Consider the following 17,957-nt stretch of genomic DNA (forward strand, 5'->3'; position numbering starts at 1 on the left):
CAGCTGGCTATCCATCAGGTGACATAAGGGTTCATACCTAACTTCTCGAGTTTATAAACAATGCCAGAGTGGGTATTGCGTCAAATGACTTGGCCAGGTCAAGGTAGGCAGTATGAACTGTTTCACCCACATCCACTGCTTTGATGAAATTCTCAAAGAAGTCCACCAGGTTGCATAGGCATGACCTGCACTTGACTAAACCAAATTGGGTTGGATCCAGTGTCTCAAGGTTTCTCACGCCATTAATGATCATTTCCATGATAACTCTTTCCATGGCTTTATATACGAATCCAGTGAGATTTATGGGTCAGTAGTCTCCACCATCTATAGATGGCTTACATGTGTGCAGAGGGATGACTGTTGCTGTTCTCCACATGAGGCACAAAGCTTGTTTGGAGGCTATAGTTAAATAGTGATTCCAGATGGCCTGATAGATCATGTTTCATACTATTTGGAAGGCATCCTGAGATATTGTCTGGGCCCATCAATGCAGTGTTCTTTGCCTTAGAAAGAGTACTGAGGACCTGTTCCTTAGTGATAGTAGGGGGTTTATATCTGATGGCATTTCCTGAGGGGAGAATGAGTGGGGAGAGGGGTAAAGTTATAGCTGAATTTGTCTGCCAGTAAGTTTGTTATATCTTCTGGCTCAGTATATGTGGCTCAATTAGCAATGATTTCTGGACACAATTGTGTATTGCCTTTGAAGAATTGGGACATAGCTAAAGAATGCCTTGTGGTTGTCCTTGTTTTGGGGGGCATATTTACCTCAAATTTGGCTTTGTTAGACTTTATTTGTCCTCTGAGTTGTTTGTTTAGTTTGTTGAGCATGCCATTATTCTGCTGGGTGCTACATTTCCTAAGTTTTGACATGATCTTCATCCTATAATACAGCCTAGTTACACTGCAATTCCACCAGATTGGCCTGTTTTTTTAGTTAGTTCTGTACTTATTCTTGGTGGGTACAACTGCCTCTATGCAGCTATTAACATGCTTGTAAAGGTTATCCTGTGGACAGTTCCCCATAGGCAGAAGTGTTCTCAGGGGTTATGGGGGCATGAAATTTTTCTAGGCTATCACTTAATAGTAGGAAGTTAGCCTTAGAGTAGTTCCTGAACATTCCAGGGTTAGTTGGGGTTATAGGTTTTATTTTTACTTCAAAGGAGACCGTATTTATGGTTTGACCTTACCAGAGAGAACATTACACTACAGGGTGTGTAGTGCTCTCCCATATTAGTGAGGACCATGGATATTTATAAAATCCATGGATCCCTGTGCCTGCACATTTGGTGTCATATAAAATTCCCAGTTAATAGTGAGGTAATTAAATTTGCCCATGAATATGGTTTTTGTTTGAATGGTGAATATTTTTAGTATGCTTACATATGTGTTATGGGTTTCCTTGGGCATAGACTGGGTCCTAGAGCTTGCAATAAAGTGGTATGAGATTTTGCCTATGGAGATTTGAGCTTAGAGAAGCTCAAGTACATCATCCTGTTTAACCACGGAGAATGTTGAGTAGAACTTTTTCATGTCCCTGTTCTTTTTTTTCTGGGGAATATGTCATATCACGCTTTTCGAAACTATGTTCCTAACATGATCTCTTTTGGTTGATGAAGAAGGACTAACTAACTGGCTAGCAAATTCTGAAAGAAATAGCACTCATTACAGACAATACATCTCCTGAATTAGATTTCTAACACAAACTGCTCCTAATTAATGTCACTATAGCCACAGAAAAAGAAACCTACTTTCCATGCTTGGTGTTTGCAGTTAATGTGCTATATTCTTAGTTCTTTGTGACTCAAGTAGAAACTGGATCTAGCTTGATTAACAATGGCCCACAGTTAGAATATTTGAGACAGATAGTTAAAACTTCACACTATCAGGGTATAAAGTAAAATTTGCCTAGCCAACTTGAGCAGTGGCTTTGGCCTCTCTGTCCAGGGAAAGGACTCAAAGTACTGCAGCCAGGACAGCTTTCTATGAACAAAGGCAGTAGCTAGGCAATCAGTGGGAAGATTAATTGAGGCAGGAAAATCCAGTTGCTTCCTCGACATGCATTCCAGTTTACTATGTCTGTATATTCAGATGCAGCAAAGCAGTGTCAGGCATGTCCTTAAATAACTCCCTTTGGAGGAACCACCTGTTGCTGCTCTCCTTGATCATTAGAAGTTCAGCTGGGCAATGCAAAAGAAAACCATGATCTTCTGAAGCTAATGGAAAACAGAACCATTTTCTTCTGACGTTGAGTACATAACATATTCTGTGTTGTCAAGAACCTTTGGAAATGTTAGGTAATCCTGTGCAAACGGCTGGGAGGAAGACTGCATAGCTTTTTCCATCTCTCTCTCATATGATGGAAATTAGTCAGACCACCTCTTAAGTCTAAAATAGAAGAAGTCAAGATTCTATAACAGCCTATCAACTGCCCACTAGAGAGCAGGTACCACTGGAAGAAATGGCTAAAGGCTACACCTGTACTATCTGTGGCATTAGTTACATTGTGCAAGGAGTCCTGTCTGTGGCATGTGGTATAATGTAGAAGGGGTACTTTATGGTTGGAGGAGGGAAGAAGCATAAAAAGAGGATGAGGCAGAGGTAGAGACAGAGACAGAGAGAGAGAGAGAGAGAGAGAGAGGCAGAGAGACAGATATGAGTCCCTCAAAGACTTGTTACTTTACAAGTTGGGCAAAGCCTTATAGTCCACTGGCTAAATACTGGAAAAAGTGGTTTAACCCCTCCCATATATGAAGTATAATTTGCATGAAATAAAACATGTGGCCTAAAAGAATATGCAGTAAAGAGCCATGGACAAAATTATAAACATTTCTAAGCTGGACAGGCTGAGCACCTGTTCTATTGAGGGCTTCCAGCCCATCAGGATTTCATGCTACAGTGTGAGAAAGACATTGAACTGGAAGGGAATGAAGAGCTGAGACCTGGAACTCAGGCTGTGAGACATCTGTGATTATCCTTAATAGGGAGAGAATGGTTGGATTGAGACTCCCCTATGTGGAGAATCCACTTCTTTCACCATCACTATTTGTTGAATGGAAAAGCCTGTCAAGATGTGATGTAATTCATCTTTCTGCACATTACATGCTGCAGAAGATGCTTTAATGTAAGATCTGTACTTACAGACCAGAGATGCCATACATGTTCCAAGTAAAGTGCTTACTTATGTCTCCAAAACTTCTTGAATAGCACTCAGTATTAAACTAAATGGTGGTCGTTCTTCTGGTTTCTGTGAAAAACAAATAATACAATAAGTTATTCATATGTAACAGTAGATTTAACTATTCAGCCTGTATTATGAAAGTAAACAAAAAAAAAAGTTTACATTGCATATTACATATTAGTGTCCTGCTACAGTTTTTCAGTTTCTAAATGTTGTTACTCACCACAATACCATATGGAAAATTCTTTGCTGGAATTTTAAAAAAGCTATTCTGGTTAATAAACCGAATAAACATAATAAAAAGTAGTAATGCTTTGTTAGCATGTAACCGACCAGATTCTTTTGTTTGCTAAAGAAACTTTTGAGGCTATGTTTTTTTAATTGTACTTATTTATTTATGTATTTATTTATTATTACTATTTTTTGCAAATAGATAACTGACTGGTTATCATACTTACAAACAAGGAATTTCAAAGTTTATTTACTCTTCATAGTACATTACTGAAGTGAGCAATACTCTATGATTTTTTATACAGTTCACATTCATGGTGCTTTATTAAATTACAAGACTAATATTACTTTGTCGTATTTGAAAAATGCATCCAAAAGATTTAAGGCTACTTTAAACAGAGCAATAGACTGTGGAAATCTGTGTATAACATCTCCATAGCAAAAAACATTAAACATAATTCAAAGACATTTTATTAATACCTAGCTAAAATAGGTAAAGAAACAGGCAATGCGTTTTCTCTTAAAGTGGACAGTAAGTGTATCAATGACTTAGAACAAGACATTAAAATGTTTATTGACAAATTTGCTCATTTATACTATCACAGCTAAACAATTTATAACTATAAATGACTTATGTTTCTGGGCTACTTTATCAGACAGCCTCAGTGAAGAAATTTTGACATTTTTTTAATAAAATCAAAGTAATACTTGCATGGCCCCTGTTTTGCTCTCCTGACTATGTTTGTGTAGGTTAAGTACTGTTTTAACACTAAATGTATTACACTTATTCTAAGAACTTGGAAATGTCCTTTTGTTCCATCATGTTGGAAACAAGCAAGGGTATGACCAATTTTAAGGGGGTGATAAGGCACATTAGCATTAAATTTATTCTAGGGAAATGCTTTGAAAGAATGATTTTCGCTTACTTGTTAGTTACTACATGTGTCACTCAGGAATTTGGTCAGCAAGGATTTATCAACCAAAGATCTTGACTTATAAATGTGGCAAATTCAACTATGAGTGTAATAGAGAGCACTGATATAGGTTCATTAGTGTATACAGTCTTTTGGACCTTGTGAACACTTGCCACCACCCACATGGTGGTATGGTGCCATTTAAAACCATTCTGAGACTTCCTAGCCAAAAGCTGGCTCTGTTCTTGCTCAACACCAGGATAAACTATATCACTAAATGTGAACAAATGCCTGTTCATACCTTACACCTCCTTTGTCTCCCTTCTTCACTCACTTCCTTATCTCGATCAATTTCTCTCCCCTAACCTTCTCTCTAAATATACCATAAGCTTTTCTCTCACTTCATATTGCAACTCCTGTTTCTATTATACTAACTTACCTTTGATTTCTCTATAAACTGGCTAAACTTTTTCTAACTGTTAAATCATTATTTACCTTGTATCTGCTCTAAATCAATGCATTCATATTATATCTATTTTGGTATAATTGTTGAAACTGTAGATGCTTTTGTATTATTTTTGAAGACTGTAAAATTATTGTTCTTAAATTGTTTTGTAATACTTTGGAGATTTTCTCCCTGGGCCTCCACTGAAAATTAACTCCTATCCAGTTGGACTTTCCCGGTAATCAAATGTCAAAAAATAAATAAGGAGTCCTAGATATCTAGGTACTAATCCATACTTCTGTCATAGCTAAAAAAAATATTAAGTAGAATAACCCAAGCAGTCCAGATCAAATGTTGTCAGTCAGACTCAGTCCATGCTCCTTGGGTGGAGGTGTCCAGGATATGGTACTGAGATCTTTTGTATTCATTTTTCTATATCTGTTCTGGTGTTTATCCTGGTGTCAGATAATGTGTGCTGTTTGAAAATTGCTATCATCTGCAAAATCACTTCAGTTGTTTCTCAAAGTGAATGTATGCTTAGTCTCTAGAAATATCCATCCATCTTCAACCCCTTTTTCCCATTTTGCACATGGGGCTGGGTTGTCACTTCAACAGTGACAATCATCTCGAGCCAAGGTTTAAACCACCAGGTGGCTAAGCCCTGCCACAGTAGTTCATCAATATCACTAACTTGCACACACACACACTAACATTTCTGGCCAATTTAGTGTGTCCTGTCCTCCTACTATATGTATTTGGAATGTGGGAGGAAAGTGGAGCATGGGGAGGAAAGCCATGTGACTGCAGGAAGGACATGCAGACTCTGCACAGAAGGCACCCCAGCTGAGAATCAAACCAGAGAACCTCTTGCTGTGAGTTGGTAATGCAAACTGCTGCACCACCGCAGCCCCCTCTAGAAATATGTATTCATTTAATGGCTTTTGGCTAAAGACAATTTAATCAAACAACATCAATTAATGTGGTGCTATTTACCTGGGCAGAAATAACAGTGGATATCTATACCCTTATACTGGGACACTTTAACTACCTCTCCATTAACTGGGAAAATTACTCATGTACCAACACACTTGCTCAACGTTTTCTGGAATTCATTAATTCCATCGCCCCGGACTAACTCATTCTTACCCCCACCAGGGGTAGAAACATCCTTGACCTGGTCATTACTAACATGAGCGACCATTGCTCTACACCAGTAATCAACTCCTCCCTGGTCAGATCTGACCACAAGCTAATCACCATGGATATCCACATCCCACCCTCACCCCCCCCCCAAAGGAAACCACCATAAAAAACTTCTCCAAAGCCAATTTTGGGCTTCTACAAACAGAGGTGGCTAACTTCACAACACCCATGCAAATGAAAAATAGGTGCATGACTGCTGAATCATACACCAATGCACTGTATGAGCACATACACATGTGCATGGAATGGGCCATACCAAACAGAACCAAGATGCTCTCCTCCAAAAAAGGAAGCCAATCTGGTGGTCCCCCACCATAAACAAACTACAACAGAAGGAAAAAAACTGTTGCAGAAAAGGGTGAATTCCCAAGATTGGAAAAACTCCCTTGTTAGCCTCATCAAAAAACTGAGATCCATCTTCAAGTCCTCTAAAGCTAGCTACAAAAACAAAATTGCTGCAGATTCTAAAGACAACCACAAGGCATTCTATAGTTATGTCAAGACTCTACAAGGCAATACTCAGCTCTGCTGTCAGTTGCAGCACAATGGCAATACATATACAGAACCAACTGATATTGCCAACATATTGGCCAACAGGTTCAGTGCGAACTTTACCTCCCTTTCACCCCCTAAAGGGCTTATCACAATACCTGAGGAATTCCAAGTCCCTGTTATCACAGCTACACAGGTAAAAACCGTACTGTCCAAAGCCAATAATATAGCTTCCATGGGGCCTGATAATATCCCTGGCTGTGTTCTACATGAATTACAAAGTGAACTGGCACCACACCTGAGTACCCTGTTCAGTCACAGCCTCATTTCAGGCTTTATTCCTACCGAATGGCGCACTGCTACAATCATCTCACTCCACAAAGGGGGAGTGACTCAGACCCTGGGAACTACCGCCCTATTAGACTGACAAGTTTGATATGTAAGGCTATGGAGCGCATCATCACTGACCTTATAAATAAGGATATAGGGACTCTCCAAACTCTGGACACCACCCAGTTTGGGTTTGTGAAAGGTAGATCATGACTGCTCAACCTGATAGACTTCTTTGAGTCTATCACCAGAGCTGTGGATGAGGGCAAGGTAGTTCACACAGCCTACCTAGATCTTGCCAAGGCCTTCGACACCATCCCTCACTCAGGAATCACAGATAGACTCACTAAGCTAGGCATAACCCCCTATGTCATAAGGTGGGTTGCCAACTGGCTCACTATTAGAACCCACACTGTGAAAGTAGTGGACTCTAAATCTGACTACCGACCTGCCACAAGTGGCGTCCACAGGGATCAGTGCTACGTCCTCTCCTGTTTGGCATCTTCTTCTCTGAAGTTTAAGCCAACACAAAGATATTCTGATTGGCTAAGCTGGCAGATGATTGCAAACTGGGAGCCATTATTGATTCTCCAACTGATGCAAACATTCTACAAAAAGGCCTCATTGACACCAATGACTGGTACCAGAACCATGGCCTTAAGCTCAATGCCAAAAAGTGAATTGTCATTCCCTTTGGGAAAAATTCAGTGCCCATGAACTACCATATACATGGTAGTCCACTAAACACCAAAGGTGTGATAAGAGACCTGGGGAATCAGGTTGACAGCAACCTCTCCTTTGATATCCGCATTGCCACCGTAGTCAGAAAGTCCTTCTATGTGGCACATCTCATTACAAAAGGTTTCTCAACCAGGAAGAAAGAGGTCATAATCCCTTTCTACTCGTCCCTCATTAGACCTGTTATAGAATACAATGCCCCATTTAGTATGTACCTCACTAGACACCTAGCACAACTGGAAAGGCCACAAAAATACCTCACTAAGAGGATCTTAGGCCTTAAGCATATGCCATATACGGACAGACTCAAAAAACTCCAGCTATACTCTGTCTCTTATCACCTGCTTAGAGGTGATCTCCGCTTGACCAACAAAGCCATGTCTGACCCAGAGCTGTTAGATATGCTACACTTAAAGAAATGCCAATACCTCTGTGCCACACGCTCCAGGGACCTAAACCTCATTACCACAATAAACAGAACATGCTGGAGGGAAAGGTTCCTAACCCAGAGACTTCCCATACTCTGGAACAAACTTCCCATTCACGTCAAGCAGAGCACTTCACTGGCCCTCTTTAAGAGAAATCTTGACAAGTGGATGGACAACAGGAAATTCACCCCAGGGATCAATTCAGTGGCCTTGCTTGACAGGGGCACTGGGAACTAACTTTGGGTGGCATGATGCCAGGGAATCTTCTTGGGCTAGGCTTATATAGGCTCCAGGGCCATTAGCCTAGTACATACCTATGAAACTATGAACCTATGAATACACTGAAAATTATTCATCTTAATCAAAATAGAGACTTAAAGATATTTGAGCATGGTAGTAAATAACAGCCTAACCCTCTATTACTGACATTAGTAGACATGATACCTCTATCCTGAAGCATATTTTATAATCTATTTCTTTTTGCCATCCTATTATTCTTTAAAAGCTTAGCATGCTTAAAAGTGGGAAACTTTCCTATTGCACTGAAGTAGACTTTAGCAAACTGGAAAGAATGCAAACAGTTTTAATAAACAAATTAGTGGGCAAAAAAGGAAAGTGCTATTATAAAAGACTAAAACCCATAGTATTATATTCTACCCACTACTGGCTATTGAAGAGTGATTTAATCAGAGGTCTCAGAATCATGTACAAAGAAGTCTTGCAAGTTTGTTTTGTTATGGACAGTTGTAAACAAAACATTCCTATAGTATCAGGAAGTATGTATGGGTGGTTATTTATAAAGTTGTTCGATTTTGTACTACTAGGTTTAAATCTATTTTTTTCTTCTAGGGTAGTAGCACTCTTCCCCTTTATGAACAACAAAATGCAGATCCAGGTGGCAAGGCTTCAGGCTGGGTGAGAGCTCATTATGAGGCTCAGAACTTGAATACCTAATATGTTGTAACAATGTAACATTATAGCACTATAATCATGAACTCTGATGCCAAGGCAGTGCATGTAATTATAATTTTGAGCAGCATAAGGACTATGATTATTCTGAGGAATCCTGAAATGAATAGACATTTCCTAACAACATCAAAATATGAAGTGTATCACTGTATAAAGGATAATTTATATGTAATCCACAGCAGCATTTTATGGCATTAGGAATGTTAAACACTAGACATCACTGCATTGTTTTAGCTTTTATCATATCCTGTCCCTGAAAATCTATGAATAGAAGGTGCTACACATGGTGCCATCTTTATTGCCAACCATTGCCCCATAGTTAGGTCACTTGTGTGCTTGCCAGTAAGTGCTTCTGCTGTTATTTAACTCTGCTGAATTCACTGTTTGATTCACCCTGTGTGAATAGCTATGAGGCTTTATGTACTGCTTCTATGCTATTTAACAGCTGCTTAACTTGCTGAATCAACAGCCTGCATTTATTTAGAATGTGGTGTTCTTTATTAATTGGTGTATAACTTCTTACTGCTGCTCAATGTACTACTGATTATAGGAGCATTAGCGCCACATATCTTCTATGTTTATAATACTTTACTGCTGCTTAATTTACTGTTATAATAAGGAATAGCTGCTTGATTCACTGTTAAGAGTGGCTGGCATTTTATAGAACTGCAGGTTTACTGTTTAGCGTCCTGTACTTTGTCTAAATCCTGCTTAGGCAGCCATCATATACAATTCTGCTTAAGTAATGGCAGCTGTTGCTTGGGATGAGCTTGCTCTGCAGCCACCTGTGTTAGTTTGAAATAGCGTTGCTTTGTGCTTGTCTATGACTGTTGGTTTCATAGATGTTATAGCCTGCTACCACACTGCCTAAATATGGCAACTGATGTCTGTATATCATTTTATTGCATTTAGTGTTGTATTGCTGCACTCTCTAAAGGTTTCCAACTGCTAATAGTAGTGCGCTGATGTTATGTATTTGCTCTTTATGCTTAGGTTGTGTTTGCTTATGTGATGCCATTTATAACTGTTTTCTCCTCTTGTCTCCTTGCTTGCTTTCCTCCTATACTGTTTCCCATTCCTCCTCTTTACCCCTCTGCCTATCTTCTTACCCCTGTAAACACAGTATACCTCTGAACTTTGTTGTTTGATATATTTGTCTGGTTCTTACACTACCTTCTCATTCCTTCTGAACTCTTATGTTTTCTCTCTCCTTCGAACTCACTATAGTCCGCTCTTTCTATACTCCTTGTAGTATGCCTCTGTGACTTTATGCTCTGTCCTACCCTCTGCTGTCCTATTACCTCCTAACTAACCTGTTTTTCCTGTGCTTCCATTACAGCCTACTAAGCCCCATCACTCTTGGGTGCTCCCCCCAACCTCGTGGAGACTGTATTTGCCGGTTCAGCATTCACTGTCCCTTATAGAGGAATTGCCTGGATGGACCCTTTAACTACTAGAGTACAGTAATAGTGTGTAGGTGATTTTTTCAATTGTTGTGTACCTAGAACAGAATTGTTAGAGCTAAACAGTATCACAGCATTTTCCCATAGCGTGCACACCAGCTGGCCCTTCCTGCCTTACTTTTTAAACCTTGTTCCCTGCCATCTACTTAACCAAGTAAATGCTTTTTCTTGGAAATGCCACTAGGTGGCAGTATAGGGTCATATATCCCACTTATTTCCCCATAATTCTCCCAAACAGCTTATGAGCTTTTGTAAAGCTAGTCCTTGGTTTCCTGCATCTTACTTAAGCCTCCATTAATGACTTTTGTATAAGTTCAATTTGCTATCACTCACCTAGCTGAACCTCATCTGCTATCCCAGTAACTCAGAGTGAAAGTGAGCTACTGTGTCACTGATTGGTTCTGGAGGCTGTGTCTTTCCCCTTATTGGTTCTACCTGCTCCGGTCGTCCTGTGGGCTCACTCTGCTCCCCTACCCTGCCCCCAAATCTCACCCACCCCCACTAGTACTACCTTTATTTTTACCTGTTAACTTCTCCCCTTTTATCTCAACCAATCCAACCACAACCCATCCCTCCCACCTATTTACTAACTCCTACTCAACCTACCCCATAACATCCTGTTCTTACAGCTATACCCCTCCCTCTCTCACTCTCTAACACTCTCTCATTTCCTGCTTTTCCCCACTTACTTAGATGTGGGGCCATAGTTGATTGGTATAAGCTATCACAAATCCTTCTCATCCCCTGTTTAACCATATTGTTCCTAATTCCTTTATTCCATGCTACCTCATATTCTTCCTGCAAACTCCCATCCTCCTTCCTATCCCCCACCCCACCACTCTTCCCTATCTCCACCCTATCAAATCTCACTTTCACAATATATCCCCCTCCCTAGTTCAACCAAACCCACTCCACTACTTTAAACTAAAACTTATATCCTCTCCATTCAAGTGTCACTCACCCAAATCACTGTCGTACCTCCCACAATCAACTAAGTCCAAATTACAGATACTGCTCTCCTCCTTTAACTGCCTTTCCCTAGCAGGAGATATTCACCCCAACCCTGGACCTAACACTAGTACCAATCCCACTCCCCCTATCACAACCAATATTACTAACCAAAAATTCCTCAAACTACTTACCATAAATGCCCAGAGTCTAAAAAACAAAACAGCCCTCTTCCATGCTTGGCTATACCATACCCTGCCAGACAGAGTAGCAGTCTCTGAGACATGGCTAAAACCCCAGATTAACAACTCTGAAATCCTACCCCCAGGCTTTCAGGCTCTTAGATGTGACCACCTAAATAAAAAAGGTGGAGGAGTAGCCTTAATTTACTCAAACCTACTCTCCATCACCCTTACCAAAGCCCCATTCCTCAATTCAACAATGCAAAATTAGTCATAGGGATACTCAAAATGAATAACTATAAAAGCATTTGTCTTATGGCCCTTTATATCCCCCCTGGTAACAACACTACCACCCTAGAAGAAATTCTTCTATGGGCCTCAACTAATATTAAGCTTGAGACATATATATTAGGTGATGTAAAAATCGACTGGAACAAAATCAATAGCATCAATCCATCTATATCTATTAATATATTTAATTTCACCCAACTAACTAATAGCATTACCAGACCCAATAAAAACAACTCCCCAGGTTACACTCTGGACTGGATCCTTGCCTCCTACCCAAATAAGATCTTACACTCAGGTACCTTACCAGACACCATGAGTGACCACTACCCTGCCTTTATCCATTGAGCAACCCACTCCTCACCTCACCCTCACCAATATATCCATCCATACTCACAACCTCACAAACTTTAATCTTACAAGTTTCTCCAACACCCTCAAACAAACAAACTGGGACAATCTAAAAACTCTTCCCCTAGATAACGCTGTAGACTTCTTCAATACAACAAGATATCCTAAACTCCCAAGCCCGACCCAGAACTAAATGAATAAAATCCAACCCTGTTCCCTGGCTATCTAAAGATACTAAAAAACGTATGCAACAAAGAGACAAGACCTGGACACTATATCCCCAAAATAAACATCCTGAAATGCTTCTTAAATATAAGCAACTCCGTAACCTAACCAAAAAACATATCATAAGAGATAAAAATTCTTACTACACTAAACTCCAGACCAATCACTCCAAAAATCCTAAACAGTTCTGGACCTCTATCAGCACTCTACTGAATCCTGGAACCAAAATCAACCCTTGTCCTGACACCAGTAAAACTGATACAGAAATAGCCACCCTATTCAACTCCTTCTTTACCAACTCCATAGCTGAACTCACCAAGACCTTCCCCAATCACAACTCCTCCTCTCTCCTCAAACCCACTTCCCCCACCTCTTCCCAACCTCCCAGTCCTAACATCCCCCCCCACATTTCATCTAAAGACCATCTCCACATTCTACATAAAAAAATTCTCTCTAGACTTAAATCATGCTCCCCTGCCCCTGATAATATCCCCTCTCTCTATCTACAACTTGCAGCAGATGGCATTGCCATCCCCATCAGCATTCTCATCAATAGATCCATACAGAAGTCTTATGTTCCCAAATTGTGCCATGCAGCCTTTATCCTACTCCTCCATAAAGGAGGTAAAAATAATACCATCTCTAACTTCCATCCAATAGCCATTCTCTCCCTAATCTCAAAAATACTTGAGAAATGCATCCACCTCCAGCTCATGCCTTACCTTACCGATAATCACCTCCTCACCCCAAACAACACGGTTTTCGTCCTGGACATAGTACAATAACTGCTCTTCTCTCTTTCTTAGACTTAGTAAATTATGCCCGTGAATCTGGAGAAATTGTATCCACAGTCCATCTAGATCTTTCCAAAGCATTCAACACTGTTTCCCATACTCACCTTCTAAATCATGGTTCAACAGCTACCACTCTAATAGATCCCAAGCTGTGAAATGGCAAACTAGCACCTCAACCTTCCTACCCACCCCTACTGGAGTACCCCAGGGATCTATACTTGGCCCAATTCTCTTCAATGTATTTATTAATGATTTCCATGCTGCCATTCCTAACACTAAAATAGTGCAATACGCAGACGACTCAACATTAGTATGCTCTGCTCCTAATCTCCCTGATCTCCAAGCAAAAACTCAGTTGGCCTTTTCAACTACTGAAAACTGGATGCTTCAAAACCATCTCTCCCTAAATGCTAATAAATCCAAAATCCTACTTTTCTCTCCCTCAAAAACCCTCCACCTTGACAAACAGTCTTTCAGTATCATCAGCCATACAAACTCCTCTATAGAAATTGTCTCTTCTGCTAAACTTCTTGGGGTAACTATAGATTAACACCTGAAATTTGATACAGATATTCAGTTAAACATTAAAAAAATACATCAGAAACTTGGTATGCTATATAGACACTCCCATTTCCTCTCTTCATCTATCAGACATACTCTTGCCACTACCACCTTATTACCTTCTCTACTCTACAGTTCACTCCTACTTACCAACTTATCCTCTTCCATCACTTCAAAACTAGAAACATGTTACAACAAAATCTCTAAATTCACAAGTAAAGCTAACTACTCCTTCCACCACTGTACATCTTTTCACCTGCTAAAGTGGCTAGAACTTCCCAACCACCTCAACTACCTCCAACTCACTACTGCCCACAAATTCATTTTCAAACCAACATCATGCCCTGCTTTAGCAAATATCTTACCCCTTTACACCCCTCACAGAGCCCTAAGATCTGTCCACCAGAATCTCCTCTCTGTATACAAACCAAAACGTCCTGCTGGTCAGCTTCTCCTATCTTCTCCCTTAGCCAAAAAATGGAACTCCCTCCCTTCTTCTCTTAGACTCTCTGAAAACTATGAATACTTTAAAACCCAGCTTCATTCCTATCTCTCCCATAATTGGAAATGTAACTGTATTCTCCCTACTTAACCTAAGACTCTTCTATGTATACTTCCTCGTGGAACTTCTCTACATATTCCTCCACTCCAGGCTGTTCTCCTAAACAGCTGCCTCACTTTAAATCTAATGACCTCCTAAACAACTGCCTCCCTCTGAATCTAATGTAATATTACATTAATATTACATTAATACCTTAAATGTATATAATATAAATACTGTATATAGTCCTCGATCTCCTCCCCTCTGAGAATGATATTCTTTACTACCTATATTAGCTGATGCTGTTTAACCATGGCAATCACACCTGCCATGTTTGAACTCCACTTTTACTACTGTTTAACTATCTCTCTATGAATACTCCAGAAACTATAATGTATGCTCAACTAACAGTGCACTTCTCACCTTTATTTCTCCCATTTCTTCTCAACTTATATTTACTACAAACTTTCAAATATTAGTCTACAACTATTAACAGTTTTTCTACAATTGTGAACTCTTATAACTAAGTAAACACTATTCTTTTGCCTCTGCCAACTTAAATGTTGTACAAATGGTTCTCTAATCAACTATGTAAATATGTTAGGAATTGTGTTTCCATTTTGCATTTGTACTTTCTCACATTACTTTGTATAATATGTAAATATGTTAAGAATTGTCTTTTCATTTTGCATTTGTACTTTTTCACATTACTTTGTATAATTTTATTTTTGTTTACTTGTATGTAATATGGAGCTTTTCTCTTCGGGCATCCACTGAAAACGGGCTCTCTGAGCCCAGTGGACCTCCCCGGTAATCAAACTGGAAATAAATAAATAAATTTAGAAAATTTGCCACTAGTGACAGTACATAGTTTATAGTGTAGTATCTGAAGATGCTCCAGTAACCAGTATGTTTGGTAAAGAATTGTATTTCCTTGGGGAAGACTCTCGCAGCATGATAATAACATAGCAGATTATGATCAGATCTCTGATCATAACCATGTTGTAGTACATGGAGTACTGAGATTATGTGCTAAAATGGGAAAAAGGAAAGCTTGTTAAGCACCTTTATTATGGCAGAAAGGTGCTTGACAAACTTTTGTTAAGCAGCCCAAGCACTGTTAAGTTTGGGTCTCATGCTAATGATTAACAGGGGGCAGTGTTGGGCAGCAAAGAACAGCAGCAGAAGGTAAAATATCTTTTAAAACCTGTTGCACTTCACCCTACCACACTTATAAAGATAAAAATCAGTAAAACACCCTGGCCCTACACTTTTTTTCCTGTAACTGGTGGTATATGGAGGAGATAAACCTCTATGTACTTCAAGAAATTATGATTGATTATGTGTTGCAAACATGGATGCCAAGATTCTCCTCTTGAGCTTTGTTCTCAAGGTAAATTTCTTGGCATTCATGTCGTGAGCATATAGTAAGCTAGTTAGGAAACCTGACCATAATCCTCTATATCATATGTTGGAGACATAGATGTGTAGAAATTCACCTCGACAGTGAAGATCAAGAGTTGAATCTTAATATCCAAGTCAAGAACACGTAACTACTTGGTTGTGTTTGTGGAGACCTGATCATAATTCTTGTAGTACTTGAAGATTCAGGTGCTCCAATACACTGCTAGATACAGAAAAACATAGAGGAATGTGAAATGTTTTACAGCTGTAAAAGCTGTAAAATACTTTGTGCTGCAACATAGACAGTGGCCAGAATCTAAGTGCATCTCTGAAGGAATAATCTCTTTAACTCATTCACTCCAATTGAACTCAGAAAGTTTGCGCTGTAACTTTCAATGGGAGGGGCCTAAGGCTTTTGACAGAATTAAATTATGTCCTCACATTTCAAACAAATGTTCATATCTCTGGAACCACAGAGGTTATGAAAGAAGTATAAATGGCAAAACCCTTCAGCACAAACTATTTTATAGGGGCAGTAGTCTTTAGGTCCTAGATTTTAAACTGAATTTTATAAGTCACAGTAAACACAGTAACTATTATGTTTGTAATATTTTGTAAACAACTTGCAATATCTCAGCAACCACTCAAGTTACACACATACTGTCAGCAGCATTTTATTCATCTAGCTGAGAGCTTTCATGTGAGGCTAAGGAGTTCTGTCTGTGTTACTTGGTTGTTGAAATGGTTAGAAAAATGTGAAAACTATATCTATATAAATTAATATCATAAAAACAAAAATTAATATCTCATTTTTTGCACTAGAGAGAGGTCAAATATTAATGCAGTTGAATTTGCCATGGTGTAAGGTTTAAGAAGAAATCTTTTAAAACCTTGTACATAGCATGATTTTGGAAATATTGATGCAAATATGGACAAGCAATATTTGACACCTAGATGCATCAGTGTGAGTTAACTTCAGATGCACCTGGAGGTGTCACTCAGATGTAATGAGTTAAAAGTAGTTAAAACTTTGTTTTTTGTGTGTGCCTTGAGAAGTGCATTACAGCTTTCAAAGCTTAGGATGAGACTACAGCATAACGGCTCTGAAAGCAGTTCATAAACTTGTTATACCCCTCTTCAATATGAGAGTGCTGCATAACATGCTTGGCTTTTTCCCAGTTTCAGAGTGCAATCAGCATGCTCCATGTACAACAGCCGTTTTCAAGCAGCAGCCCCCACCCCCTTTTATACAAGGATATCACCAGTTTCATGCTACTACTCCTCTGGCATAAGTTGGCATGTAGTCTATACTAAAGCAGAGTTACTATATTCCAGCTTACTTCTCAACAACTGTCAGCCTCTTTAATATGTTTTGTAGGTCTAGATCACTCGTTTGCAGTTTTGCCTGTTTTCTGGTCAATAGGTATTAAAATATTTATACTGTTTTTATGGATCTACCCCAGCTTCTCAAAGGACACTTCAATAAATCTCATACCTCTCAACCTCATAACTCAAGAATAATGGGAAAAAAAAAAAAAGCTCAGAATTAGTGTCAAGTTTTAAAGATTGCTTAAATATACTTAGAAAGAATGTTTTGCCTTAGCATGCAATTTCTGAAGGCTATTAAGTCTGAAATGTCAACAGGCTATTAAGTCTGAAATGTCAAATGTCTCAAATGTCTGTCATTGCTTAGTGACTGCAGTCCTCAGCAATTTGTCGGAATACCTCAACATTTATAAAGTGCAGACTGAAAATATGAAATAAAAAAGGCAGGTACATTCTAAAAAAATCAGGGATGGCCGAGAGCTACAGTTAATCTCCTTTTCACAGACTGAAAATATGAATCCAAAGCAGGGACATTCTATAAAATCACTGAGAGAGAAGTTCCCATACTATAGTTTCTCTAAAAAAAGCACCTGCGTGTATGTGTGTGTGTGTGTGTGTGTGTGTGTGTGTGTGTGTGTGTGTGTGTGTGTGTGTGTGTGTGTGTGTGTATGTTTGTATGTGAGGGGCTTGCCACCCACTTATGTAGGAAGAGGCCCTTTCATGTTCCCTAATGAAATATAATCTACTCTAGTCTTAACTTGTAGGAGTTGGCTATAATATGTTAGGGAGCTCTTTTACTTTGACATGGTTCAGCAAATATCTCAGAATGAAAGATTAATTTACCAATCAGCTACAATGTTCTTTTTCTCATATTATGAGGAAATAGTTATAAAAATATGTTTAAATCGAGTCAACACATGTGCTTGTGGAAGACAAATACACCCTA

The 17,957-nt window shown here is 39.2% G+C and overlaps 1 protein-coding gene across 1 annotated transcript in view; it reads right to left on the reverse strand.

Moving 5' to 3' along the window:
* Nucleotides 1–556: 556 nt before the first annotated feature.
* BTK (Bruton tyrosine kinase) overlaps nt 557–17,957 on the reverse strand; it is a 728,232-nt gene continuing 710,831 nt past the window's right edge. Inside the window, exon 19 of the mRNA XM_044057123.1 lies at nt 557–3,244. Within this exon, the coding sequence (XP_043913058.1) occupies nt 3,179–3,244 (66 nt within the window). The 3' untranslated portion in view covers nt 557–3,178. The remainder of the gene's footprint in view (nt 3,245–17,957) is intronic.

The sequence above is a fragment of the Protopterus annectens genome, chromosome 15.part0 (genome assembly GCF_019279795.1).
Source record: "Protopterus annectens isolate FY-2018-M chromosome 15.part0, PAN1.0, whole genome shotgun sequence".
NCBI classification, from domain to species: domain Eukaryota; kingdom Metazoa; phylum Chordata; order Ceratodontiformes; family Protopteridae; genus Protopterus; species Protopterus annectens.